This window comes from Temnothorax longispinosus, chromosome 12 (genome assembly GCF_030848805.1).
Source record: "Temnothorax longispinosus isolate EJ_2023e chromosome 12, Tlon_JGU_v1, whole genome shotgun sequence".
NCBI classification, from domain to species: Eukaryota; Metazoa; Arthropoda; class Insecta; order Hymenoptera; family Formicidae; genus Temnothorax; species Temnothorax longispinosus.
The window spans coordinates 13,530,330-13,551,937 of NC_092369.1; the positions used below are offsets into that span (position 1 = coordinate 13,530,330).

General features: G+C 42.4%; 2 protein-coding genes across 25 annotated transcripts; one reads left to right on the forward strand and one right to left on the reverse strand.

The window, feature by feature from the left end:
• The first annotated feature begins 302 nt into the window (after window positions 1-302).
• LOC139823423 (gamma-glutamyl hydrolase A-like) lies at window positions 303-3,496 on the forward strand. Its single transcript, XM_071795968.1, has 8 exons — window positions 303-450; window positions 1,285-1,408; window positions 1,775-1,825; window positions 1,908-1,982; window positions 2,057-2,211; window positions 2,414-2,520; window positions 2,657-2,885; window positions 2,962-3,496. The coding sequence occupies exons 1-8, from the start codon at window positions 321-323 to the stop codon at window positions 3,123-3,125; spliced, it is 1,035 nt and encodes a 344-aa protein (XP_071652069.1). The 5' UTR covers window positions 303-320; the 3' UTR covers window positions 3,126-3,496.
• On the reverse strand, window positions 3,382-19,958 carry LOC139823419 (uncharacterized). Of its 24 annotated transcripts, none has more exons than XM_071795951.1 (12): window positions 19,412-19,958; window positions 17,963-18,068; window positions 16,654-17,079; window positions 15,541-16,046; window positions 15,327-15,468; window positions 14,911-15,243; window positions 14,583-14,827; window positions 14,129-14,394; window positions 9,875-10,012; window positions 7,884-7,967; window positions 7,582-7,799; window positions 3,382-7,302 (listed from the first exon to the last, which is right to left on the reverse strand). In XM_071795951.1, the coding sequence occupies exons 2-12, from the start codon at window positions 18,011-18,013 to the stop codon at window positions 6,823-6,825; spliced, it is 2,889 nt and encodes a 962-aa protein (XP_071652052.1). In that variant the 5' UTR covers window positions 18,014-18,068; window positions 19,412-19,958; the 3' UTR covers window positions 3,382-6,822. The 24 variants fall into 24 exon arrangements, with proteins under 24 accessions (XP_071652052.1, XP_071652050.1, XP_071652046.1 ...); XM_071795949.1 differs by having other exon boundaries at window positions 9,791-10,012; XM_071795945.1 differs by having other exon boundaries at window positions 7,582-7,967; window positions 9,791-10,012; window positions 19,732-19,958.
• Between the last annotated feature and the right edge of the window lie 1,650 nt (window positions 19,959-21,608).

The window sequence follows — 21,608 nt, forward strand, 5'->3', positions numbered from 1 at the left end:
ACACGAGTAAACGCGATCGATCGATGCGACCGCGATGCGGCATCACGACCGGCACGGCCAGTTTTTTTTTTTATTGAGATTATCTCGGCGAGCTCGGTAGGGCATAAACTGGCATGAACTTGGCATAGTTTATACCAGTTTACGCTGATTTGATATATGCGTGCACGATAAAGCACGACACTACAATACACACGGCCGATAACGCGACGCGTGCACGAATTAATTAACACGATGAGCTTGTCGTTATTCGATTAGGAACGACGAGGCTCGCGCGCACTCCTCTCCACTCCCTTCTCCTCGATAGTGTCGCTAGAGAGAGAATGTCAAGGATTTTCTTATCATTTCTTATCATGTGTTTCACGATGAGCGTTCTGTTGCCGATTCTACTTACGGCGTTTGTCTTTACAGTCGCGAGGACTGAAGCAGAATCGAACAATCGGCCCATTATCGGTAAGTCGTTCCAAAGGGATTCACGTAAATCGCCAATGTACCTTTGCTATCGTCGCGAAAAGGGAGAGGTTAGGGTTCGCCGAGAGACGAACGTCTCCGAACTCCGAGCTCTCTCCCTCCTGGGCTGCGTTCGAAAACGTCACCCAGGTATACGCGGGTATACTCCCTTCTCTTTCTAACTCGCTGAGATAGAAAGAGAAGGGAGTATACTCGTGTGACGTTTTCGAACGCAGCCTTGGTGGAGAGAATTCGGTTTTTTGTGCGAAAAAAGAAACGAATCTAATAATTATCATGGAGATTATCAGAAAGTCGCCAAAGTCGTTTCTTTGTCTGTATTTTTATACGGTAGAAATAATTACTCAGACGCATCAAAAATAAAAATCTGTACTATCAGCGAGATAGCTTTCGACTTTCTTACATTCCGAAACTCATCAAGAAAAGGACTGTCCACGCCCATGTGTGAACCAATCGGCAATCTCCGTTTGCATATATATATTTCATTTCATTAATCTCATTTATCTAATTAATGGCAGATTATTCTCATTAATCTGCCGTTAATGAAGAGAAAACATGTAATATACATGATTACCGAATTGGGATTTATTAAACTCCAGTTAATCTAAGAATCGTAATGATAACATGAAACTTTTTAAAATATATTATAGTACCTTTCATTTTTTTTTTAGTAACGTTAAATTAAAAAGAGGCGATTTATAGTCTGATCTTTATATTCAACCAAAAATAAAGAGAGAGAATTGAGAGAGAGAAAGAGTATTTTTTATTTTATATATCTTTCGCGCTAAAATAATATTGTGCCTCGTTTGTTCCTTCAAGGTATTCTGACGCAGGAGATACATTATAAATTAAATGAGAAGTTTCCCAATCAGTATCACAGCTACATCGCCGCGTCGTACGTGAAGTTCGTGGAGGGTGCCGGCGCTCGACCCGTCCCGATTTGGTAATCACAAATATTTCTGTCATTATCCTCGATCATCGACTTGATCAGCTTAAATGCTCTTCTCCCTGTAATCCAACTTGAAAAAAAAAATCAACTTCTTTGTAACAAAACTACATTATTTAGAACAGGACATGTTATGAATTCGTCACAAATAATGAATAAAATAATTTAATGAGTCTCGAAATTAAGCAAGTGATGCTTATCGAACGAGTCTTTGGTATAATACAAACATTTCTTAAAATCTCTTACGTACAAATAGTTGCAGAAAGTATCTCGGTTTAGATTAATATAATTCATAGATATAAAAGATCCCTCGGTATTATCAGATTTAATTCATGGATCAAAACTTGACGTAACTTTGTATAGGATTGGCAGAAACGATTCGTACTACGAAGATATCCTGAGCAAAGTCAACGGGTACGCAGTATTCTATCAGTTTTAACACATTTCGCTGCGTTACGTACGCATAATCATTTTCTAAATGCGCATATTTTTCTAGAGTTCTCTGGCCGGGAGGTTCGACGTATTTCTTTCAGAAGGAAGGATATGCCGATGCGGGCGTTGTGATTTACAGGTCGCTACAAAATAAAAGACCGAAAGCGACTTCAGTTATTCGATTATACATTTTCCTATCTGTTTTGTTGATAGAATCGCGAAGGAGATCAACGCGAGAGGCGAGTACTTCCCGATATTTGGTATCTGCCTCGGCTTCGAGCTCTTGACGTATGCCGCGGCTAATCGCGTCGAGCACAGATCGAATTGTTCCAGTAAAAATCAGCCCCTTCCGCTAGAATTCACAGATGGTAAACATTTCCTTCGAGATATATCAGAAATCACATATTCTCTTCCGCTATTTATTGTCCCGAATTTTTTTTATTCTTTCTGTCATTTTTATCTTTGCGCATAAAATATCCGTGGATTCTTTCCGGATTATAATGTTATATCTTTAACGAAAGCTGCTTAAAAACCCGTTTCTTCAAGAAATGTAAGTTTTCTTTTTTTCAGACTTTAGAGAAAGCAATTTGTTTAAGAACGCTTCGCCGGATGTCTTGGGGATCTTGGCCGAGGAGTACGTCACGGCGAATTATCATCGTTATTGCGTTACGAGGAAGGCAAGCATTTTCCTTAGAAATTATTAGTTGAGAAAACGCGAATGAAGAAAAGCAATCGTGTAATATAAATTATTAATTCTATAAAGGATCAATATGGTATTAATTTAACGTGCATATACCGTTTTCCGCTTCTCAGGATTTACACCGTGTCAATTTAACCGACGAATTTCACGTGTTGTCGCTGAATCGCGATAGAGAGGGTTTGGAATTCATCTCCACGCTGGAGCACAGGCAATTCCCGTTTTATGGATTGCAATTCCATCCGGAGAAGAACCTTTACGAATGGGTGACCGGGAAGAATATTCCTCACGGGACCAGTGCTACTGTAGCATCTCAATACTTCGCCAATTTCTTCGTTAACGAGAGTAAGTGACAATCGGACGTGGCTGAGTTTTGTTTCGCGCGGAGAAGAGATAACATGGGATTTTCTTTCTTGCGTAGCTCGTAAGAATTCGCACGAATTTAGGACGAAAGAGGAGGAGGAACGGAGTCTGATCTACAACTACCCCGTTACTTACACAGCGCTGTGGAATTCGTCTTTCCAGCAGTGTTACATGTTTAAGAAAAGCGATCGCAATAGCCTCCTTATAGAGAATGATGTGTAGGACTTGACGTAGGTTTTTTTCTTAAAGTAGGTAACAACACACACACGTCGCATCTTTTTCTATATGACAAGTATCATATCTTCTCTACCGTCTTGTACAAAAACGACGTGAACGAACTCGACGAACTTTTACTCGCATCGACGCATGACAGACGAAAAAAACCACAGTTTGTTAATTTGATGGAATATCGAGTGTCGTTAGTACGATGAGACAGCACTGGGGAAACACACAAACAAAAGAAGATTGGTACGCGTAATTTCCACATTTAACATAACACCAGTGTATATTGTGTCACAACTGGGATACATAATATTACAATGGTGCATAATAAAATTCTATACATATTTTTGTTCTATCTAAAGTAAATAATATTTTTTTTTTAATCTTTTTTTCCCTCACCACGTTTTTCTCGCTCTGAGCCGAAGCGCCGGCCGTTAAACTACGTTCGTACGTTGCATGGTTGTTGCGCTGCGACTTCTAAGGTGCAACGTAACGTCGCGACGAAGGACGACGGGGAACGACGATGCCCAGATCACCGGGGCATTGTGTGCGAACGCGCGAACTCGCTTCGACCCAAAACGTCGAACGCTTGGATCCTGACTGCTTGCCGTTAATCTTCATCTTTATCTTTAAACAAGCACGAAACTAAACCTCTTAAAAGCATGAATCAACTCTTAGTTTTTATCCTCGTAACGTATGATAGTATCATTATTAATAATCATAATAATTCATATAAACATTATTTCTATTTATTCCTTGTTACATATTCTTCTTAGCAATGTCGTCGCGCGGGATGCATAGGTCAATTGCAGAGGAATTGTTGCTTCTTCTTCCATCCTTCTCTCTTTCTTTACACGTATGTGTCTCGTCGGAGTTATGGTTTCCCCCCCCATCCGAGGAAAAAAAAATGGCTCTGGTCGTTTTTCCCCCCGGCGATTGCCTCACTTGTGTATGTTACAGAGTATATATACATAATGTATATAAGCACGAGAGCAGTATATATATTATACATATATATTTGTCCATCCCATGTATAAGTGTATAAGTTCCGCGTGTCCTCTCTTTTCTCTCTTTATCTATGCTTATCTATTACCGCGCCCTCACCTATCTTTCTTATTTTTTTTTCCCGAGAATATAACAAAGGTCTACGCATAATGTAGGTAAATTCCGCACGGTATTTCATATATAAGATGACCCTGCAGTACACTCAAGTTTTTCACTGTTTCGTTACTTTAAATAGTACATATGATATCTAAACTGTATTTCTCAATATGCTTATAGTATAATATATTCATTATATATAATATAATCTAGATTTCTACCGACTTGCGAACTTTCGTCGCACGCGGGTCACGCGTGACGCCCACCCAAACGCGCGTTAATAAATTTGTCGTCATCTTTATATAATGCCTATTTGATAGGTACTATTAATATTATACATAATTATATATTTAACGCAAACGCGACGGCGCGATGATCGATCAGATGCGATTTTGTCTACGTTCTTATATCGCTCCGCATGTCCGAACACTGAAACCCGATTGAAATTTCACACGGGACTCGGTATACGCGCGTAATCGTCTACCGCGCTGTCGCACTTATTTATCTCTCTTTACTTTTAGCTTAACGGTAAAATACGAAATACATGGCCTTACAGGATGATCGCTACAGTGATAGTGTTCCCCCCTTCTCGTGATAGATGGTAAAAAAGATAATCATTAGTTAAACTTAATAACGAAACTTAAAACGTGAATATTTGCTCTCGGTAACGCGTGAAACTCTACTCACACATACATCAGTTTACTATTTGTTTATCTGCCGGTTTACCGGATCCGGTAACAGTGGTATTCGTTTGCAGTTGTCTCTGCCTCCTTAAACAAAATTAGCGGCTCAGCTATATTGCACTCGATTATAATAACTAAAACTAAAAATCGTAGCGAATAACGTTTAAGTCAAAGGATTGGACATAAGTGTTTATATATCGTGTTTTCAAAGTAAAAATGCAATATTTTTCCAAATAAAACACAATCCTTCGTTTTACAGCCTTGCAGCTAAATATTACAATTTCATAATATTTTACGATAGCAAAATCTATACGCTTGCCATTTTATTAAACATCAAGATATTTAGACAAGAAACATCAGTTTAGAATTTCAGAATCGTACGAGTGAATATATAATCATGTAGTAATTTTTTTCCTCGTGAGAAATCAACTCCAATAAAAGCATTTTATAATACTCTCTATATAAAAGTATATCTGTGCAGATATAAAAATAAAACTCACAATTCGAAATACCACTCCGGATCGAATGAAATTCTTGTGAAAGTAACGATACACTTTCATACAAAAATTACGGAGAAGTCAATAATTAATGCCACTAACAATGTACTATTAAAGACCGACAGTGATCACAGGACCGAAGTTCGCTCGGTTGATAAAATTTGGAGGACTAGTTCATAGTGTAATATTGACTTTTATCCTGATGTTTCAGTGATATACGCACATATAATTATAACGAAATATTAGGTTTTTATTCAAAATTGCATTTCTATTGTCATCCGTGTTTGAATATTCATGTAAATAATAACTACGGAATAGAAATGTAATTTCACAGCATAATATTATTGCGTTGCAACAAAAATACGCTTATTTATGAAGCATATTATAAAAATAAATCATCGCTGTAGATGCAGTATCGATATCTATACTCTCTTCAATTACGAAATTATTTTCGTAATTGATCCAAATCTGATGGTCTTTAATAGTATTTCGTCAGTGTTAATATAAAGCAATCTGACTATAATCTTAGCTATAATCATGGCTACACTGCATTCGCCTTGATTTGTTATCAGGATAATCGCCTGTACGTCCCAATATTGGCTGAAATATATTTGCAAATAATTATTTTCTAATACATATTTTCACAGGAAAATATACATATACTTAAAGTCGTTATTTCCGTTACTTGCAAATATATTTTGCCCGACACTACTATGCCACCTCATTAATTGGCGAATGCACGCAGACACATTCCTCGCGTGAAAATAACGTACAAACATAATCCGAGATATTGACATTATAATTAGTGCCTCTTTGTTAAAATTATGGAAGGTTACTAAAGTAATAACGAAGAAGAATTATTACATGTTCATCATATAGTCGCAAAATTCTTTTACAATAGGATACCCCACTTGCACAAATTTGGAGCGAATACATTAATATGCTCGTTACCACAATCGACTTATCAAGTACAAGTATAAACGAAGCAAAATCAAACTTTGGATAATAATGGTTATGGATAATAATCGCCGTAGCAATAAACAGTCATCAACGTTCTAATGCGCGTTTTATGCGCGTATTACGAGCAATCGCTCCACATCGTCCCGAACGAAGTTCACTGTGAATCTTACGAAACGAAAATGGTGTGCAGCTGCTGCGGCATCACGAAGCGAATTGAATCAGCACGCGAGACACCGTTGATTCAAATGGCGCGTGATAAATCCACTGTAATCCAGGTCCTTGAGGAAACGATGAATGGCGCACAATCTTCACACTTCTTCGACGCAATCATATATTAAGTATACACAGCATGTATCATCTTCAAATGCCTTCTTAGTTTGTTTTTTTTAGTTTTCGCCTTTCTCGTTTTTTTCCTTTTCCTCTTTCTCTCTATCTGTCTCTTTCCGGTATGACGATCTAGTACGACGCCAATCCGACACCGGGCGGTGTCGGCACGACCACCGTATGTTGCGGCACAACAGGCGGCGCCGGCGGTGCTAATGGATGTCCAACCAGGACTGCCGCCGCTGCCGGTATCGGCAGGACACCGGATTGCGGTATAGCTGACGGTGTGCTAACTTGTGTCGGTGGGCCTTCGGCCGCGTGTTTGCGTAAGTGTCGCAGCATGTTGCCCTTCTCGACGAAGGTCTTGCCGCAATCCGGGCAACTGTGCGGCCGCTCGTCTGAATGCGAGCGCCGGTGCGAGACTAAGTGTCCTTTGCACATGAAATCTTTGGGGCACAGGTCGCAGCGGAACGGCCTCTCGGCGTTGCTGCCCTTGTTGTGCGAGCGCATATGGAAGAGAAGATTGCCCTTCAGCGGGAAACTCTTGCCACATTCTGTGCACACGAACGGACGTTCACCGGTATGGCAACGCATATGATTCACGAGATGCTCCTGTAACAGAGAATTAAGAAAGGGACATGATGAATATTGCCTATGATTAAGAAGACTCAATGGATAGAGAGAGAGACGCAATTAAAAGTTATGAAATAGGTTTATATTTATGATAACATTAAAAATAATGCAAAATTTTACGCGATACAAAGAAATCTGAGTATTTTATCCTTTAGCGAGTATTATAAGACAAAATTATCTTTCTCTCCTTCATCTAAACCATTAATGTAAACCATGATCAAATATTTTAATAAAATAATAATAATAATAATAAAGTACCTTTCTTGTGAATGGTTTGGAGCATACGTTGCAACAGTGTGAGGAATCTCCGGTATGTTGACGGAGATGATTATTTAGATGTTCTTTCCTAGTGAACGTCCTCTGGCAAAACTCACACCTATGTGGAGATTCGCCAGTGTGGATGCGCACATGATTCGTCAAATGCTCCTTACGAGTAAATGACTTGGAGCAGAAGTGGCATCGATGTGGCGATTCGCCTGTGTGTTGACGCACGTGATTGGTCAAATGTTCCTTCCGCGTGAAGGATTTGGTGCAATACTGGCACTTGTGCGGTGACTCACCCGTGTGCTGCCTGACGTGGTTCACCAGGTGATCCTTCCGCGTAAATGCTTTCGGACAGTACGAACAGCGGAAGGGCGTCTCCCCTGTACATATTTTGCAAGCGAATTCGCAAGGTTTGAGAAAAAAAATGTGTTTCCGTCATTCAGAACTCAGTGGAGTTATCCTGCACAAGGCGAGTTTTGCCTGACGCAACGCAATAGAGAGGGCACAATATCGAATGGGATAGAAATCGGGGCAGAATTTTCGATACCAAGTAAAAGATAAATCTACGTATCGAACGTATAAAATTTATATCCAAGTTAATATACATTCCTTCTAAAATTGGACAATGAAGATCAGAGGATCAATCAAAAAGCACGTTGTGTTGCTTGGTCTTTTTTAATAAATTAAAAACAAATTTTAGACCTTAATGTAGCATTAAAATATCTAGTTGAATTGCTTAGAATCGCTAAACAATTCATCGTTGCAAGAAATTATTGAATCTTTATTGTTACTCAGGGTAAAAATTCTGTGTTTACAGATATTCGATATTGCCATGTCCTTACGTTACATCGAAGGAAAGTCAGCTTGTACAGCAATATACTACAGTGTACTCTGATATAAGATACTCTCTAAATTTCGTGTATCAAATACTGAAATGCTATCACACTACCATTACTTTAAGCATGAAACTTTCTATTTCGCGATTATATTAAAAGCAAGTACGTATCGATTCCTCTCTTGAATCTCACATCTAATCTAATTAACATTCTATGTTAGCTATATATTTGAACTAAAACGGAACTCGAGACTTGTGCCACCCACGATAATGAAGACAAAGTTACAAAAAAGCTATGGATATTATTTACAAGTCTCCGACAGTGTGAGATATAAAATTTATTTTATATGGCAACTTTGTCGGGAATGCGGAATGAGAGCTGTGAACACTTAAAAATGAACGTTGAAGTACTACTGTTAATAGGAGGCGTGGCAATGAGAGCGGTGTATTAGGCAGAACTGCAGCAAATGTCCCTGGAAGATTCGATGATGATGGAGCTTATGCGATGATCGTGTTAGGTGTAAACGCGCGACGGTGTAAAACGATAAGTGACGATGAGAGCGACTGAATGAGCGAGCGAGACTTTATGGCGATCCCGTCTAAATGAAAATCAATTCCCATGCAAGTGTCCCGATCCTCAGTTGAATGCGCCAACGTGCAGGGTGTCCCACTTCTAGCGGATCAATGATCGTTAACGATAGAATCTCTTAAGTAACGACGACAGGTCTGATATTCAAAATAACCGTGATACAGTCTTTGAGTTAGCGAATGACAATGAAGGACTTCCGCGATGCAAGCTTTAGAATCTGAAATAATTTCGCTTTTATTGTATTCCGATATTAATTCGTTTAATTTCAAGTGGAGCCGCTATCCAAATTCACGTTTCTACTTCAGAGACGCGGAACGATCGCGCACGATATTATCGTCGAGGGGATAATCGGCTCCAAAGAGCTCGCGAAAGATCGCGCCGTTAAAAAGCCGTGAATCCAGTAGAAGTAAAATAGCCTGCGTGTAAAGCCAGATGTGTGAAACCGGAAGCGTGTGGAGAGATGCGTGTCTCGACTCGCGTTCGATCGAACCACCTAAATGCGCTGCCTGATGTTATATGAGGTGTGACTCTACCCTCACAGTCCCCCCCTACAATATCGATCTCTTAGCCTCTAAAGAGAAAAAAAGAAAAATAAAAAAAAAGAAGAAGAAAGGACAAGATGAAGTCTGAATCCTCTTTTCTCTTTCTCAATGCATACATATATACATAATATGTATATATAAATAAGATCACGAAAACACAACTACTTTTAATAGAGATACTCTTAACAACGATTATATCGGTTGCCCGTGAAGTGAACATCTGCCAACCGCTCTCACCTGTGTGTTGGCGGATGTGGTTAACAAGGTGTTCCTTTCTGGTGAACGATTTGGAGCAGAAGCCGCATCGGTGTGGAGACTCACCCGTGTGCTGGCGAACGTGGTTCAGGAGGTGTTCCTTTCGCGTGAACGTCTTCGAGCAGAAGTCACAGCGGTGCGGCGTCTCGCCCGTATGCCACATTATGTGGTTCGTGAAGTGCTCCTTCCTCGTAAACGACTTACCTGCGTACGGCAGCGTTAAACAGAAAGAAAAGCACCGAGAACAGGCGCGTTTCATTAGATTGTCAGACACGCAGCGAGATTTTTTTATATGATAGACGATAGACGCGTTGCAAATCGCGCGATTGGGACGATTCCAAGACACGGGGGGCTGTTCGCAATTAATCTTCCATTACTAATAATCAATCACGCGCGAGGCGCGAGTGCTCATCGCGATCGTTACGGTTGATCTTCGCCGAATCACGCCGAACCACATCTTTCGAAAGATGAAGCAAACATTACTTAAAATTACAAGTAAATTGCAAGGAAGTGCGAGGAGATCAGCGAGATCTCGGCTGACGTTCCAAGCGGCTCGAGACTCCAGGGAACTTTTTCAGCAAGAGAGATATAGTTGACACAGTGCAACACAGTGAATTATTTCATCCTTGTTTAACATTCACAGCCAAACAACAAGAATGGAAACGCTTGCTCTTGCTGGAAAACGCCCCGTATTTCACTCGCGTAAGATCCACAAATCTTGGAGGTCTTACACGGAAAGAACGATTTTGCCCAAGTATCCAAAAATTTAGCTATAGATACAGATTTAAAAATAATTTTGTTAAATTATCAAAATAATTATATAGGACTTTGCAGCATTATTGTCATGCTCGAACGTTTTACTGTAATTATTTTGATGGTGCAACGAAATTATTTCCTAATCTGTATCTCTGAGCGTTGGAAAACGCCCCTGATTTCATTCGTCTAAGATCCATCGATCCGAAAGTCTCACACGGAAAGATGGTTCTGCTGAAGTATCTGAAAATTTAGCTAGGTAAGATCTGAAAATAATTTTGTTGGACTATAAAGATAATTCTGTAGGACACTGAAATTGATTGCTAGATTATCAAAACCTTTTGCAGCGCATTATCATTATACCTGAAGGGTATAAACTACAATTGTTTTGTGCGACAAAATTATTTTTATATTAATATCCAGCAAAATTTTTAGACGCCAGTAAAACCATTCCTTTCCGTGCGGGAAATGCGCGCGCTAGAGGAACAAAATCGTGGTCGTGCGCGAGGTTTCTACCATTTCGAAAAACGAACGTCGGACCGCGGTCAACGCGCGCTTGTACGTATACACGTGTCACGTGACATGTATAGATCGGCGCGCATGCTTGCGACTCGGTAGAACGAAAATACAAATTTCGAATTTCGCCACACTTTGCGGACGCGAGATTTCCATCACTCGGCGTCGCGATAGCGCGAGGTGTAATCACCAACGAGCGTAATTAACACACGATGCGCAATTAACCAATCGCTGCCTTAACACAATCGACGATCCATGCGTATTTTGGAACATTACATTTTGCATCCAAATATCGAACTCTCCTCGACACTCGCGGGAAGAACGAATGGAATCGGGCTTCGCGCCGTGCGACGTCGAAGATTTTAATATTTTTTTTTCTCTCAGCAACACGATTAAACGATACACTTTGCGGACGACTATCGCGATTTTGGTTCGGACAAAGATAACAAAATCGTATGAAGAGTTCCACGAGGACCAACGTCCTGGGCGCCGCTTGGAAAACCGCGAGACGGCGATCTGCCGGCGGAATTAAATTCGACGCATCGCCGATAAAAATGGCACACGCAAAACGTGATCCGTATCGGGGAAACGACCCGGGAGGTCGACACGCGAGCGAATTGACTGATAAAACGGGAGGAGAGAGAAAGGCGGTAGGAAAAGACCTCGTACGAACCGCTTAAATTTACGAAATAGCAAGTCATGCCATCACAGTTCACGGCCAGACGTTGGGTGAGAAATGAAGGGCCCCCTTGTAGAAAGCCGGCTGGCGGGTTGGAGCCTCGCGCGACTCCCGAGGACTGAAGGAAGGAAGAAAGGGGTATCCCCCGTCGCCGTCGGGGCGATTGGGCGAGCGGGAGGGCGGGCGAGGGCAAGCGCACCGACGCGACGCGGCGCGACTCTCTCTCCTTCTAAGGTTTAGAGGGGCGCGCCTCCTCTCGCCTCCGCGCCATCGCGAAGGAATGCGCACGACCCGCGGGAGCCGGCCGGCCGACCGGGCGAGGAGGGGGCGGCTTACTCGCGATGCGCGATCAATTCTCGCGAATTTTATTTCACCGCCGCGGCACCGGCTGCGGCTGAACACATACACACACACACACACATACATACACATCCATGTGTGTGTGCACGTGCACGCGCACGTGTGTGTGTGTGTACGCGCGCACAGAGCGCGTTCGACGTAACTCCCGCGTCCGCGTCGCATCCGCTCGCGTTACCGAGCGCGTGCTCGATTTGAGAGAGAAAGAGAGAGAGATAGATACACTTGTCAAATCTCATCGATCGCGCGCATCTACGCCGACGCCGGTCCGCGGCAGCGTCGATTTCTCTCCGTTTTTTTTTTGCTCTTGCGATTCGGGGAAATCGTTCGCTCGCGATAAGCTCAACGATCTCAGAGATGCACAACTCTCCTTGGTCCTCACTCGAAATCTCTTACATGCATGAATTGAGATTCTTACTAAAATCGATACCTTAAATGTTGAAATTGATTTAGAAATTCTGTTGTCCAATTATAAAGACAAACTTTTTGTAATAGACACGAATCTATTAATAGATGCGTAAAATTAAATTAATTTAATGCTTAATAGTCGAGATATTCGAACCATGTAACAATTTCACAGTTATTAATATAATTTTTCTTTCAATCTGCATTAATTTATCAGCCTTGGAATATATTGTGCATCTCTATAACCGAATATTCTGTTTTATTATCTAATATTGATCAGGATAAATTCGCAAAAAAATATATATGCGGCAATAAAAGAAATCTCAGTACTTCGAAGCTTACAATGCGTTCTCTGAAAAAATGTACACACTGTATCAGTTTTTTCAACGCAAACGTAAATTGAGAAGCGTATACTTTTCATGTCTGTATGTAAAAATCATAATAAGCAATTTGTTATATTGAATCTAGTACATAGCATAAAAAGTTTAGAATTAGTGAATTTTTATTCTAGTTGCTTTTTTAAACCCTAGAACTCCAAGTTTCCTGAAATAACATTAGGTGCATCAGAATTCGGCAAGTTTTACAAGATCGCAATTTTAACAATACTTTAACTCCAGCATATACTGTTAAACATTTCATGGTAAGAATAGATGTTTCAAAAATTTGCAACAAATCGAAAAATAGCGGGAATTTGTTGTAGATTTCTAGGGTTAAATCTAAGCTTCTAATTAAATAATTTTCGCTTCAAGAATCTTTCTGTATTTACACTTGACTAATAATTGAAAATAGATTAATGATATAAATAGTATTTTGTCGGATAATACATTAAATAATATCACATACTTACCTTGTTAATGCTTCAAATTTTACTAAATCTACATTGATCATATCTCGGTATATTCGTCTTTCGTAATAAAGTATTTGGTGACAATCTATCGATATTCATTACGGTAACACGCTTTTTATACTATATAAAACAATTCCCGATCTTTTATTTTATTATAAATCGCTAATTTTAACGTCGAATGCAAACGTGTTACCTTTATGGAGTGAAAATTAAGATGTAATCTGAATAGCTAAGAGTAAAGTCAACGAGACCTCAAACGCAGATATCTCTGCAATAATACACTCAAGTTTCATCAACAATGTTGAAAAATGTCGAATTCTTATTTGGTTTTACTTTAACCGTGATACATGATGACTATAAAAATAACATCTGTATTTCGGTTAAAAAAGTGCTAAATAAGAATCGGAAAGAATCAAAATGTTACTTTCAACATCGTCGATGGTTTGAATGCGTATTATTGCATATATTTGCGATTGCTGACTCGTATTTTGTTGCCTTAATCAGTTTTTATTTTTATTTTTATTTCCTGAAATACCAATCAATTTTTTTTTCGATTTAGATTAAATATTGACCTCGCGGGAAGTTTAGAGAAAGACAATGATCGCGTCAATTCAGAAAGCTTCTGGAATCGTCCCATCAAATATCGTAATTTGTCTCGTTATTTATATCTTATGCAATAGAAACTTTTCTTGTTCGCGCGAATTAATTTTCAAACTTACGTTCATGATTATGGGCAGAAAAATATGAAGGACAGACCACTTACCGCATATTTCACAACGGAACGGCGTGTCGTTTGTGTGCGAGCGCATATGGTTAGCGAGATGCTCTTTGCGCGTATACTTCTTGCCGCAAGCTTGGCAATGATGAGGGGTTTCTCCTGTATGCCACATAACATGGTTCATAAAGTGTTCTTTGCGAGTAAAGCTCTTCTTGCAAATATCACATCGATGTGGAGTCTCACCAGTGTGTTTGCGAACGTGATTTACCATATGTTCTTTTCGGGTAAATGTCTTCGAACAGTATTGACATCTGCAAGAATCATGTCAGGATATTCCTTTCTGTTATCTCCAAAGCTGTACGACTTTTAATGATATCGGCATATAATTATTAATTTTATGCCGATTTTTGTTGAGAAGTTATTGTCATTTGCTACATTTATCGACTAGCTCTTCAATCATCATACTTGGCACCTGGATAAGTGAACAAAAAGAACCTACCTATATGGCGTCTCGCCAGTATGACATCTCGTGTGGTTATCCAAATGCTCTTTGCGCGCGAAACTCTTGCCGCAGACCGTGCAATTGTACGGTTTGTCGGTGGCATGTCTCTTCATATGACGTTCCAGCGAAGGCGCATTCGCAAAGACGTGAAAGCAAACGGTGCAGGTGAACATGGATCCTCCTAGATGACATTTGCCGTGACGTGTTAGATCGTTCGCATTTGAGAACGCTTTGCCGCATACCTGAAATCGTTACACATTCAATACCGATCTGTGTATTTCGAATGAATTGCTACACGCATAAAAGATTCGTCGCATTGATATACCTGACACGTGAATGGCTTTCTCTCGGTATGATATCTGCGATGTACAATAAGCTGATAACGAAACTGGAAGATCTTTCCGCATATCTCGCAAGCGTGGCTGCCAACCGACACGGGCGATGCGCTCGGGCCAGGCGTTGCTTCGCCGTCGCTCGACTTTATATCGAATTTGTTCAATTGGACCTGCTGCACGATTGGCGTGCCATTCTGTATCGTGGTAACTGTCTGTGTAGGCACAGTGCTGCCCACTAAAGTCGTTCCAGCTGCAATCTCGCTCTGCAGCTTTCCAAAAACCTCGTGATACGCCAAGAGTTGGTTAATATCTTCCACATTAACCTATCGAGCAGAAAAAAAACAAATGCAACATTCTTAATAATCTTAAATATAATTATTACGGTGATTTTCACGATATCGCGTACCTTGTACATATTTTGTACCATTTCGACGCCGAGAGTCTTGGCTAAATCTTGCTCGTTTCCTGCGCTGATTTTGACAACCGATCCGTCTGCTGTCCTCACGTCCATCATGTGTCCCCCTGGTTTCAAGTCAGGGACTTGAAATCTATAAAAATAACAGTTATATATTTATCCAGCATCAATAACGACTAAAAAAGTTAAACGTCTTCGCACATACTGGGTCATATTCAGTTGTCGCAACTCCTTCTCTTTCTCGGGTTTCTCGGAGTTGTTCTGGCTTCCTCCCTCGGTAGTGGAGTTACCGCTGATGTTGACCCCGATCTGTTGCTGCTGCTGTTGTTGCTGCTGCTGCTGTTGCATCAAGCTCTGTTGAAGATCTTGGGGTGGTTGTAATTGCAGATCGCATTGAACTTGACAATGAACCTGATTGTCGCTGCAACGCTCGGTGGTGCAACTACCGCCCTCGTCCTTGACTTTGTTGTCGTCTCGCTGCGCGTTCTGGCTATGCGCCGTTGGCCCATTGTTCTGAGCGTTCTGATGATTCGGCATCTGATGATGAGACTGCTGCTGCTGTTGCTGCGGCTGCTGCTGTTGCTGCTGATGCAGCTGCTGCTGTGCTTGCGCCTGCATTTGTTGTTGCATTTGTGCATGTGCAGCCAGATGACTGACACTCGCTGGTAAATGTGCGCCGTCTAAATTAAGGCCAGGAAGAGATACAGGAATCTGTGAAACATACATAAAGAGGTCTATGTAATGCAACGTAATATTTAAAATATATATATTTGCAATTATATATAATTATATGATACACTTTGCTTGTGCGATTAGGAATTAACAGTTTTAAATAAACAGTTCATGTAGGATTAAACTTGTTCGGCTTTTTTTTGATATATTAAAATACATAATCTATCGAGCATTCTTCATTAGAAAGGCCTAAATAATTTGCGCACGCAAAACATACTATATGGAACAAGTAGAATAATAACTAATATTTAAAAAGTAGTTTTTGTATGTAATGTGACAAACTATACAAAATGGAATATGTATAGGAATATAACAAAATAAAGTTCTTTGTAAAATTACGAGAAAAATGGAAATTTAAGTGAAATATGAAGTGCCAATATTCGAGCGCTTTTCGATCGTTACAGTTGCCTATAATTATGCACCTACATGTGCACCGTCACGCATCCCCATAAAAAAAAGAGGTGCGTGTTACCGCAACTCCTGCAAAAGCGTAAATAATCAATTACTCCAGATCGGAGTAATCTGTAAGCCGCATTCAGTCATTGTTGTCGTTACACAAAACACGTGCCGCTACACATTAACAAACCTGTGGATTCGACTGCAGGGAACTGTGGTGGCTGCTGCTGCTGCTAACTGAAGGCTGATGATGATGATGCGCGGCTGTTGACTGTTGCTGATGATGCGAGCTGGAAGTCAACGCCATTTCCTGGTTCAGTGAAGAGGCTGGCTCTTTGGAGGATGATGCCTCCCCACCGCCACCACTCCTATGCGAGGAGTTGTGGTGGGAATGGTGGTAGACCGAGACTTGAGGTAGCGGTCCGGGAGGAAACAGATTGGTGAGGACCCAATACTTAGCTACCGAGGAGGCTACCGAGGAGGCTAACGCTACGGCAGTACCTACACGCAGGTCCGCGGATGAATGGGGAGTACTCCCTACATTGCCAAGACTCGCGGTCGCAGTAGCCAAACCACCTGGGTATGAAGGACGACCACTTTGACCCGCGTTTACATCCTACCGATATACATTCAGACATTTGTACAACATTGATAGGGCATGCAGCGGCATGCACCAGGCTGAAATCCAATCGACAAATGCGCCACTTTTGATCGTGTCTCTCTCGCTCTCTCCCTCCCTCTCTCTCTCTCTCTTTCTCTCCCTCTCTTTCTCTCTCTAGCACGACATGAAAAATTCCACGGATATTCGTTATCGAAGAACTTGGTCTACCGGAGATAGTGGTGTTTCTGTGTTATATACAGAATGTGAACCTTGAGGAAAACGCTCTATATCCACACCTGTGTCGGGCCGTACGAAGTGATCGTAAAGGGGCACTCGGTTTTCAAACTTAAGTACATGCAATCTGTTAGAACTCGATACGTTAAGATATTACGTACGAAGAAAACAGGAGAAAAGCAATGTATTAGAGTTACGAAGAGTAAAGAAGAGTAGAGAAGAAAGCGTAAGCCGTCTTGTATATGGATATATGTACGCTACAAGCATTTCTAATCTAAGAGCTATAGATCACAGCAGTTTGACTCGTGTAGCCGCGCAAAAGTAAAAAATATGTATACTCTAGAGGCATTTATCGTAGGATAAGATAATTGAGAGCAACGAAACGTAAAACGTTGAAAAACGTTGCGTTGAAAACAATAACCAATAACGTAGTGTGCGAGCTTTACAAAAAAAGTTCTGTAAAATCAAGAAATCTACGCTCTGGCACGGGGGCCGCAAATTCATTTCATAGCAGACTGAAAGTGAAACAATCCGTAAATCAACAAAGCTCCATTATACAAATGTCTCAACATATCTAACGTCAGCATGGTGCATCTGTGTAATCGTCATTTGCGCATTTGTAGTTTGGTGTATAGCCTGTTTTGCGACTTGGAAGGTACCTCACCTCTTGTTGTGCCTGCGTAGTCGCTGGCAATGCATGCTGCTCACTATTCATCTTCGCTCACTGAAGAATATTAATTAAACGTGTCTGACATACTTCATTTCTCATCCTGCAAAATGCATTATGTAAGGATTAATCTCGGATCGTTTTGCATCTGAGAAAATAATGACTAGCGCGGGGAACGGGAATTCAACGTGAATGCGAGTTCACTCGAGGTTGAAGGAACCGATCGGCGACCTTTAACACAGGCTTTGATTGGCGTGCGAAAGTGGCGTGCGCGCGCTAATTAGGCAAATAATGCGCAACGGCAGGCGTATTGAGTATTGTAACGACTATTTCTCGCGCGATATCGATTCGCAACGATATCTAAGTGCGCACCATATTGCTAGATCGCGGGACAATGTCTCGGTGCTCCCGATATAATCCGCGGCTCTCGGATACTCCGAGCGAGCTTACGTCCGAGAGAGCGTGGATTTCGGCGCGGTCGGCCGTCGCGCCATTCGAGAACCGCTCGCGAAAAACGTGCTTATCGTCTCCGTTTAACCTCGAAAAGTCCAGCACCGTGCCACGGAGGCGACGGGCGACGGGCGGCGGGCGAGCGGTCGCGCGTAATCGCGCCCGGTCCGCGTAAACATTCGGCGCGAGAAGCGGGAAGAAGGCGCCATTCGCGCCGATGACGACGACGACGATGACGAGCGGGAAGGAACGTCGCCGCCGCCGCCGCGTCGATATACGCGATCTCACGATTTTAACCTCGCGCGGCGCTATTCTCCGCTCGAGAGACTCGTCGCGACGGTCGCGAGCGGGAAAGGGTGAGTCATCCTCCGCTATACGACTGCTACGCGCCATGCCGCGCTGCGCGCTGCGTCGCGCGACGCGACGACATGAAAAGACTTCGAGGGGTCCCTTTTAGCTGCGACTTTTTTCCCTCGTCCCGCTTCCGCGCCCTTTTTCTCTCCCGCGGTTAGAATAAAATTGTGCCCGATATCGCCGCGGGCGCGAGCGCGAGGGCGAAGAGACGGGACGCGGGTCGCGGGATCGGGAACGGGACCGTGGGTCTCGGTAATGGCGCGGGGCTGCGACGGAGAAACGGAGAGGCGAACGCGCGTATTCAGCGGCCAGCGGGGCGCGCGCGGGCAGGACCAGCGGGACGGCGACGCCGCGTCGCCCGATTTCGCGGCGCAACGTCATCGTCATCGGAACGCCGTCGGCCTGGCCGGCTGGCCTCGCTCGCCTCGTTTCGCTCCTTCGTGTCCGCGGACAAGCGACAAGCAACGGGGACAAGGGGCCGCGGCACAAGATGGACGGCGCTTACGCGGACTCGGGGCGAGGGGGATTATGGACGCGCGGTGTGGCGCGGAGCCGCGAGGGCCGCGGCGCAACGCGGCCGCGGCCCCGAGCTCCCCCGGGTCTCCGGAACGGATATATGCGGGCTTGGGGTTGGAAACTCACGTGGTGCGCGGTGCCGTCGGCGGTTCTCGCATCTCGGTTCTCCGTGGTTCTCCGTCGGCTCCAGGGGCCGCCTCCTCCTCGCCTCCTCTGGCACAAACACACACGCGCGGCACGGGGGAGAGACGCGCGCCCGTCCTCCCGAAACAGGGAACGCGCGGGGAGAGGCACGGCACGCGGAGGGGAGGGACGCGGGGGGGAGATGGCGAGATGGTCGTCGTCACCGGTCACCGGGGGGAGGGGGAGACCCGCACCGCGCACGGGCCGCCTGCCGCGCCACGCCGCGGCTCGGCTCCTGTCCGCCGCCTCTCTTGACGTCTCACCTCGCCACTGGCGCCCACAAACAAATCCCGAATAATGGCTACGCGTCCTCGGTACCGTCTTCCCCGACACTCCCGACAGCCGCGACGGGCAGCCCGACGAGGCCGGGACGCGGGACCGTCGCTCTCGGTCGCGACGGATGCCAAGTCGCGCGAGAATTTCACGGGAAACGTCGCCGGCGAGGCCTACGTGTGCTCGCGGTTTACAGAAAATACGACAACTGTCATGGCGGCCCCTCGCCCACCCCGCAGGAACTTACGCGCGCGGGGCATTATCGAGGCGCGGGTCGCGCGGGACCGATTGGTCGGCCGGCTTTCGCCCGGCGGGGGGGACTGGGGGGACTTGACGATGTCGAAAAATTAATTATGCGACCTGTTTTGCGACGAAATGTCGCGCGTTTGTTTGAATTCCTTCGAGGAAACGCGCATGCTGGCCCCCCTCTCGTCCCGCCGTGGCTGCGCGCGCAGTCCGCGATTGCGCGCGCGAATTGCGCACTTCCGGTGGCGGGAATACCGCGCGTATTACGAAAGCGCGTGAAATCTCGTTGGTTCGTTAAGCTTGTATCACACCACGGATTGGGATTGAGATTGCATCGAAATTTAATCAATCGGAATAAAGAAAATTAATTTGACGTTTAGGAAACTGCTCTGATTCAAATATCAATTCAAACTCGATCTTAATCCGTAGTCTGGCTGGGTTTTATACGGAATACGGACTTTACTCACAATCAAAAGCGAGACCTTAGTCTGTTTTATGATGTCTTGTATTATATTTCAGAAAGAACATATGACATAAGAAATTCTTATATCTGTCATATCATTCTTTGATATTAAATTTTGGTACTCTGATATTTTGTATTATTTCAATATCAGAACGACATAATTAAAGAAAAGTTTCAAATGTGTTAACAGAAAGAAGAATGGAAAAAAAGGATACAAAACCTGAAATATATTGATGCGTCAATAATAATGCTTAAATATTAAGTACACTTTGTCGACCTTAAAAATTTAGATTTTCACGATTCGATAACAAACGTAAGATCTTAGAAAGTCTCGAAATTGCATTTTTTGAAATTTTTATAAAATTCTTGATTTTATAATAGCGTCTTCTTATTAATTTTACTGATATTTTGTTATCGATTTTCGATACTCTTGGTTTTCGTGATTCAACATCCCCAATTTTTAGAAAACGCTATTAGAAAATTCTTGGAAATATATTTAAGCAATTCTTGCAATTTTAGATAATACAGTCTTCTTGCTTATTATATTTTCCATTCTTTATCAATTATTCAGACTTTTGATTTTCGCGATTCGAAATCCTGAATTCCTAAAATTGCAGTTCTTTTAGAAGGCTCTTAGAATGTCTACAAATCGGAAAATTTTTAGGTTTTTTAGTAGTGCGACCTCTTGCCTGATTATATTCTCCTGATACTTTTAAGATATTGAATTTTTGTCGGTAATTATATAGATATATATATATAATTGAGATAATTACAAACGGTCGGTAAAGGAACTAATAATTTTACTGATTGACGATAATCATTGTGATTCTTAGTTACGGATAAGAATTTTAATTCTCAGACTTTCCAAGTATCAGAAAAATATAATTAGGCAAGAAATTACGCTAAATAAATGTTCAAAAAGAATCTTACAACTTACATATTTAAAAATTTAAATTAAGAATCGAAACTTCTTAAAAGTTGGCAAACCGTTAAAAGTATATACGTAATAAAGTGAAAGAGATAGTAATTCTAAGAAACATAATTGCAAGAATTTTAAATCTGAATTTTAAGTCTTGGAATCGTAAAAATATAAATTCTTAAAAAATAACTTTAGGAATATATAATAAGATAAAAAGTCGCTGAGAAATTCAAAAAATT